Here is a 7,763-nt window from a genome sequence, read left to right as displayed (position 1 = left end):
TTCATCCAAGACTACCCAGTGATGACTGCACGAAGAATGAATAAATTCCACGGTCCTCAGCCCATCGATTGCGTGCCTTACTTTTTTTGGTTAAACTCGTGTTGAATGAACCATGAAAACACATAGTATCACATCAACACATATTTGTCATGATCAGCAGCATGACCTCTTGATGTTACATTCAGGAAACTTTTTCTTCTTTTATTTATAGGTCTGACTGTCTACCGTCAGTTAAGGAACAATTGAGTCATCATTGCTCTCTCTCTCTCTCTCTCTCTCTCTCTCTCTCTCTCTCTCTCTCTTCTCTTGTGTTGTGAGCTAGTGTACTTTGTCATCCCTTATTTTGTATATTTGTGTTATTTTTTACTTATTTTCTTTGCTCCTGGCAAAATCAGATTATTAACAAGAGAGAGAGAGAGAGAGAATTTATTTGTCGAATAAATGACAAACGGTTACCTTACCCAGTCCAGTATAATCCAGCGCGTTAAATTCCGCTAACTCATCTCCCATAAAAACCCACAACAAAACAAGGGAGCTCTCCACTGACCTTGCACAAAGGAGCTTCTATACCGAGTCATTACCATGGCCGAACGTGTCAAGTCATCATTACTTGCTCTATACCTTGCAGGTGATAACGCATACCTAAAACATATAAGCACACACCCACACACAAACATATACAATTAAACATACACATGTTCAAGCGTGTGTACTACGTATATTTAATTGCACACTTAAACATGCACGTGACTACAGTATGCAGAAACAAAAGCATATATACAGGGTGGGCCAAAAGTAGCCTCACAGTTACTTCATGAACTGTTTCTCATTCAAAGTACTCTTCAATAGAAAATTAATACTGTGCCATTAATACATGCTACTTATTTTTATCCTTTTCATGTCACTCATTCTTAAATATGCCAATTATTCATGTCTGAAAAATTTTATGCGTTTAATAAATTATTTTTTATTCTGTTTTAACTGTGAGGCTACTTTTGGCCCACCCTGTATAAAGAAGCACGCAACGCTATTTGACACTGAAATAGATGATTGAACATTCCAACCCATAGACCTATATGAAATAGATGATTGAACATTCCAACCATTAGACCTATCCAGGTATTACTCTTTTAAGGGGCGTGTTGGTTGACGTTATCCTCATTTATTCGTAATTCATATAGTTGTTAGTTTGTTTATTCATTAACATAATCATTAATTACTGTGATTTCACGCGGAATAGTGGCTTTGTATGTGCTGGAAACGGACAAGAAGCCCCTCGTAGAGCCATATCTATGGAGCTACCACCTCTGTGAGGGAGGAGGCTTTTGGAGGAAAAAATGTTTGCCGTTCCTGAAGGACACGTATATACATACCCTTGCCATGTCTGCAAAGGATGCTAGAGCACATACTTATGAGCAAACACGGTTGAGCATTTGTATGGTTGCATGGAAGCAAACAGACTTGGGCAAGTTTTCAATAAGACTAGAACCAAGTAAAAATTTGGTTGTTATTTTGGTATTTGCTAGTTTAATCAGTGAATTTCGATTATTTGCACTGGAAGCAATTACATTGCATGACAACCTGAAAAATAAGTAAATAAGTAGAGAGAGAGAGAGAGAGAGAGAGAGAGAGAGAGAGAGAGAGAAGAGCTTCAATGCAGCAAGGTTATCCTATTGAGGCTGAGTTGCCAGTTATCTCCAACTACAACTACCACTGTCCTTAAAAACAAAACTGAATCCATAGCTAATTGAAGAATATACGCAACTTTGTAGCTAGCAATGTCTGCATATTAGGGTAATAAGAATCTTTAACCGAAGGTTTAATTGCATCAATGCCTAAGCTCATAAAAAAACTTTCGGGTTACGTCCGGATCCAGGAAACTGCTGTCAGACGAGCGAGCAGCTGGCGTGCCGGCATCCATTTAAAAACAGTTCGCTTTCGGCAGTTGTTAGTGTTACATCTTATTCTGTGCTTCCGTTAGCTTTTAACAATTCGTTGCCGACCAAACCTCTATAGTTATTACAGAACTCAATACAGCGGAATTGCATTTATCGTCTTTGGTTTTTCTTCAGTCGATTTTTTTTTTAAACCAAACCTTGTTCTAAAGGCCTGTCCACACTAGGGAACATTGTTTGCAAACAATGTATAGAAAGGAATGGGAATAATTCTATATATTGATGTAAACTGTACTAGCTTTTTTTTGTGTGCCATGCGATAAAGTTATCTCTTTAGCTCGTTTTATGAGCGTTCATTTACAGGACAGTATATATCTATTAGTGATATGAAAAGTTTGTCTTAGTTTATGAGAATGGTGTTTAATAATCAATTTTTATGGATACATTTACTTAAAGACATGCACGTATAAGCGTGTGTGTGTATTATATACATGTATTAAATAACTCCTTCATTTGTACGTATCCATTATATTACACTGCAGTCCCGAATAATGTTAACCCTTGCTGTTATGTGATTTCACACGGTGAAAATAAACCGGTTAAGTGATCCCAAAGGTAAAAAAAAAAAAAAAAATAGTTCCTTAGGCTAAGTGGTATGAAGGCTAGATTACGTTTTTTTTTTTTTTTTTTTTTTTTTTTTTTTTTTTTACACCCAAATGGAACCTTTGCCCCGTGGCGGGCCTTAAGGTTGCAAGGACGTGGTTGGAAAGAGTATGAGGCATGGCATCGGACATCTGGACTCTGGCCAGAAAAAAAACAGAGATAAGTTTTGTGCAGGGTATCAGGGGATCAGAATCTCCAGAGAGCTTGTAGTGAATAGTGATATCTACAGAGCTGAAGTAGATGAACACGAATTGAGCCCCTGATTAAAGTAGAATTCATTATTGAAATTTCCAATAAATGCCGAGTGTGGAGCCGCTCCCAGACATGCGAACACCACTCAGTATAAAGACTACTAAATTACACTTAATCTTAAATAACTGTTTCACAGAGAAAAAACTTAGGCCGTGAAGAGCAAATCCAGAGTCTATGGAATAAGCCTAAGCTAAGTCTATACGAGAACTCCCCAGTGCAACTGCTTGTAATGCACTAGGCTGACCTATATACCTGAAATATTGAATTTCCACATCCTCAACATTATTGGTACGCCAGATAGGTGTCGAATAGAGACGAGAAGGATATTTGTAATGGATAGCTTTATCTGGGTGTGATCGAGGGTTGAATTACAGTATCGCGTCAAAGTGGATACCTTGCGATGATTGGATTTATCAGCACATGAATGGATAGGACTAGGCGGGATGTAAAAGAGTAGATCGAGGAGTAAAATGGTATAAATAAAAATCACACGGAAACACTTGAGATAGGCTAAGGGTTCTTGGTTAGCGTGAACAACTGGTACCGGTAGTAGTGAGATCACGAAACAGCTTAGACTAAAAGGGATTGTTTACGTGTGCACTTTTAACTCTTTTCTTCAGTTACTTTAATATATATATATATATATATATATATATATATATATATATATATATATAATTATTCTCAATGTACAGGCCATAACTTAAGAAGTGATCAGTACGAGGAGGAAGAAAGCAGAAACTGAGGTATTCTAAGAATAAACTAAGTGAGGAAAAAGCAATTTTTACCCGCGTTATTACAAGAACATCCCCTCAAGGTCTGTATCGGGGACCTTTCATCCAAACATGGCGCCTCAATCAGGACCGGATGAGATCGAGAAGAATGGAGATTCGATAAAATCCGGCGTCTCTCTCACGATCAACGGGAAGGTATATGAAGGTGAGCTCAGGTGTTTAAAATTCTCGTTAGCATTGTGTCTTTTGATTGAGTGTTATGCATCAGTATCGTCCTAATCTAAACGCTCAAGTTTCTCTCTCTCTCTCTCTCTCTCTCTCTCTCTCTCTCTCTCTCTCAGCCTCCTCGTCTCTTCTCCTCTTCTAAGCCTCTCTCTGCTCTCTCCTCTCTCTCTCTCTAAGGTTGTCTGGTTTGCTTAAATCAACGTTGGATTTGACTGTTAGAACTGTTAGTTATAGTACCATATGCGGAAAAGTCGCCGTAAACTATGAAGCAAGGACTTTTTGCTTAAAGATTCTTATTATATGTTCTGTAAAAATTAATTCAATCATGACCCACTTGACCAAACAGATTGCCACGACCATAAAATTCATCTCACGCTGAGAAGTAGGCAATGAAAGGCCACGGTTAACTGGCGATAAGGATTGATAAGACTAAAACCTTAACTGATATTGCATCAAATTTTCTAAGTTGTTTGTTTACGTTGAAAAGACCAGAACCAGTATGGATGGCCACATAAGAGTATTCTAAACGATTTGGGAGATAAGAGGATGATTCATAATATCATAATGAGAGTCAATGTGAGACTTAACCATGCCCGGAAGATATGAACGGTGGGTAGGCCTAAGTACGTGTCATCTTGCTTTACATTTTGTAAGAGAAAAGATAAAAGTAAGTTATTGTTTAGCTTAGCTCACTTGGCGTACTAGAGATAAGCTACATTTACCCGCAATTGTGAAAAGGAGAGAGGGTTAAGCACCCACTTTAAATCTGTTCCCACCAAGCCGTTTAAAGTTTTTATTTTTTTTAATTTTTTTTAGCATCTCCTCCTCCAGTGCTCATTCCGTCCTTGAGAAACGGGTGAGATTCACCAGAGTAAAAGCTTTATTCAAGGGTCTTGTTGAGCGTTGTCACGAAAATAACAACTATTTATTAAAAGAAAAAAAAATACAGCTACTTCTTTTGAGACTATAAAACATACTAGACGCAGTGGCGGGCAGTGTGTGTGCGTGTGTGCGCACGTTCTTGGGTTTGTGTGTGTGTGTGCGTGCGTGCGTGCACGCGTTCCTGCGTAAAATCGAGTATGCAATATATGACTGGACTCGTTTGCCTGAAGGGAGATTACTGGACTGACACCACCTTATTGAGCTATAGAGGTAATAGAGACGTATCCCTGCAGAGGTTGATAGTGTCCCACGGTACGTGACTTGGCAGGAATTCGAGGAGTAGAGGATGTTTAACTTTATCCGACTGTCCTTGCAATGCTCTTGGAGGCGTTACTGGTTGTCATTATCGAGCTATGTTATTTTTATGTATTGCCCATGCTTGTGACGTGGTTTTTGTATATGGTACTAGTTTTTGTGAAATCATTTATTTCAGTCAGTCGCAAATTTTAGTTGAAATAGTTTTTTTTTTTTTTTTTTTTTTTTTTTTTGTTTTTTTTTTTTTTTTTTTTTTTTTTACAAAGCCTCCTTTTGTTCAGCGCTACACAATATTCATATGGCCAAGTATATTGCAGTTCTTTGTGAGTACCATAAGAAAAAAATCCAGCAGGTTTATAAATAACATGCTTACTTACTAGACGCATACCCGGCTCTTGTCAGCGTGACATTTTGAAGTTCCTGCGAAATTGACAGTATCCTTATCGCTACGACTCTTGTTCCGTTTGCTGAGCAAAATAGCATTAGCCTTTTTATCATTTGTATTCCCTTAAATTTACTCGATGACCTCATGCGACCTTTGCGAATCCAGGTGAATAGGCACAGGAAAAAAGGTTACATTACTTTTAACTAGTTAGTGACCCCAAGGGTTTTAACCCGGTATGTATCCACCTTCACTGCGCGTTTAGTACGAGCCCCTTGGGGATTGCCGTAAAAACATAAACAAAAGACTGTAAATATCATGAAGATAATGACCCAAAAGAATTATTAGTCTAGATAACGAACCCCGAACACCCTTGGGGGTCACTATCTAGCAAAGATCCAAAATAGTTTCTGTTTTATTACTTTAATTGGTGTGATTGCCACCGTAAATTAATGTCATTTTCCAAGCCAGTTGTGGCTTTGTTTTTTCTGTTACTTCTTCCCTGTCTTTATTACCGGCCTTTTTTTCTGTTACTCTTTTCCTTGTGTCTATTACCGGTTTTTTTTTTCTGTTATTTTTCCCCGTGTCTTTATTACCGGCCTATTTTTCTGTTACTTTTTCTTAGTGTCTTTATTATTAGCCATTTTTCTGTTACTTTTTTCATGTGTCTTTATTACCGGCCTTTTTTACTGTTATTTTTTCCCCTGTGTCTTTATTACCGGCCTTTTTTTTCTGTTACCTTTTCCCCCCTCCGTTGGCAACCGCCGTACCTCTCAGGCCAAGTTCAAGGAACACTGACCACAAACCGAGGTGCATCTCTTAATCTCCACATTTCTTCCAAACAGTTGGTTCTGACGTGCCCCCGTGGACTCCTCTCGTCGACTTCCTGAGGGAGAAAGCTCAGCTCCCGGGCACCAAAGTCCTGTGCAGGGAAGCTGGCTGCGGCCTCTGTAATGTGGTCGTTACTGTCCCAGATCAGGAGAAACCGGATGCCACCAAGACTTACAGTCTCCAGAGTGTAAGATTTTCATTACAATTACAGTTCTCAGCAAAGGTGAAGCTTCTAGAAACTGAATTTGAATGATCAAGCTTTATAAGCCTATTTATCAGTATGTTTATTAATAGACATTGTCTTTCCAGTTATAAGTAATGGATTTTAATGCCATCTACCTCCTAAATACAATGAAAACTCAAAGGGCCAGTTATGCTTAACTAACCGTATTCCTTTTTTGTATTTATTGCCAAAGTGTAGACATTGTCTTTCCAGTACTGAGTAATGGATTTGAATGCAATCTACCTCCCAAATACAATGAAAACGCAAACGTCCAGTTATGCTTAACTAATCGTATTCCTTTTTTGTATTTATTGCCAAAGTGTCAGGCCCTTGTATACGCCTGCGACGGCTGGGACATAGAGACGGTGGAGAACTTGGGAGACAGATTCGACGGCTACCACCCCCTACAGACGGCTCTCCATGGCTTCGCAGGAACGCAGTGCGGCTACTGCTCCCCGGGGATAATCATGACGATGTATGGGTAAGGGGTTCCAGATAGTAACAGGTTCCATATCATAATGTTGCGTAGAGGCGATGTGATACAAGGCCTTCAGTGACTGCAGAAAACGGGATATGTTACTCTGTAGGTTCAATACATTTGTCCAGTAAGCTTGACAAGAAGAAAGGCTCCCCCAGAGACTGCAGAAACTTTGAATATGTTGCTCTGTGGGTTCAATGTAATCATTGTCCAGTATGATAAGAGGGAATGCCTTCAATGATTGCAGAAAACTGAAATGTTCTTTAGGTTGAATACAATTATTGTCCAGTGAGCATGACTGGAAGAAATACCCTCAGGAAATGCAGAAAAATGGAAATGCCCCTCTCATATACTTTTTATCGTATGATGTTCGTCAGTTGCTGCATTTTTCCTGTTTAAAAAGTTATTTAGTGTATAACACACCTCGTTGACGATTTAATGTTTACGTGTTTATTTTGAGCGTCATAAATTGTGGCTCATCCTTAAGTTTCACTGGTTTGCTGGGAGCAAAATTTATTACTTATTTACCCGCTGAGAATGAAATATGTCATGTAGATTAATATAAACTGCAATTTGCTGGGAGCAAAATTTATTGCTTGCTCGCCCGCTGAGAACGAAACATGTCATGTAGATTAATATAAACGGCAGCTTATCAATAATTTATAGTCTTCGTTTATTTTAGCCTTACTGTTTCGTTCCCTGTTAATTGCAACATATATTTGGGATCACGTGTTTGGCTATACTTGCGTTTTAGTATTACAGCTCATTTCTTAGTTCAGTCATCGGGAGCAGGATTCATGAATTACTCTTATTAGAGATGATTGTCCTCTTTTTATCATAATCATGAGTGATGGTTTGCTGGAGATCATATGCATTTCTTTGT

At 38.6% G+C, this 7,763-nt stretch overlaps 1 protein-coding gene across 2 annotated transcripts in view; it reads left to right on the top strand.

The window, feature by feature from the left end:
- The first annotated feature begins 1,929 nt into the window (after positions 1-1,929).
- LOC135216146 (uncharacterized) overlaps positions 1,930-7,763 on the top strand; it is a 56,009-nt gene continuing 50,175 nt past the window's right edge. The window contains exons 1-4 of one of the 2 annotated variants that reach the window (XM_064251237.1): positions 1,930-1,976; positions 3,506-3,749; positions 6,194-6,366; positions 6,723-6,883. In XM_064251237.1, coding sequence (XP_064107307.1) covers positions 3,656-3,749; positions 6,194-6,366; positions 6,723-6,883 — 428 coding nt within the window. In that variant the 5' untranslated portion in view covers positions 1,930-1,976; positions 3,506-3,655. Of the gene's footprint in view, positions 2,061-3,505; positions 3,750-6,193; positions 6,367-6,722; positions 6,884-7,763 lie in introns of both variants that reach the window. The other variant, XM_064251238.1, reaches the window with a different exon arrangement.

The sequence above is a fragment of the Macrobrachium nipponense genome, chromosome 6 (assembly GCF_015104395.2).
Source record: "Macrobrachium nipponense isolate FS-2020 chromosome 6, ASM1510439v2, whole genome shotgun sequence".
Taxonomy (NCBI): domain Eukaryota; kingdom Metazoa; phylum Arthropoda; class Malacostraca; order Decapoda; family Palaemonidae; genus Macrobrachium; species Macrobrachium nipponense.
The sequence above is the reverse complement of the archived record's forward strand: the minus strand, read 5'-3'. Positions and strand labels throughout refer to the sequence as shown.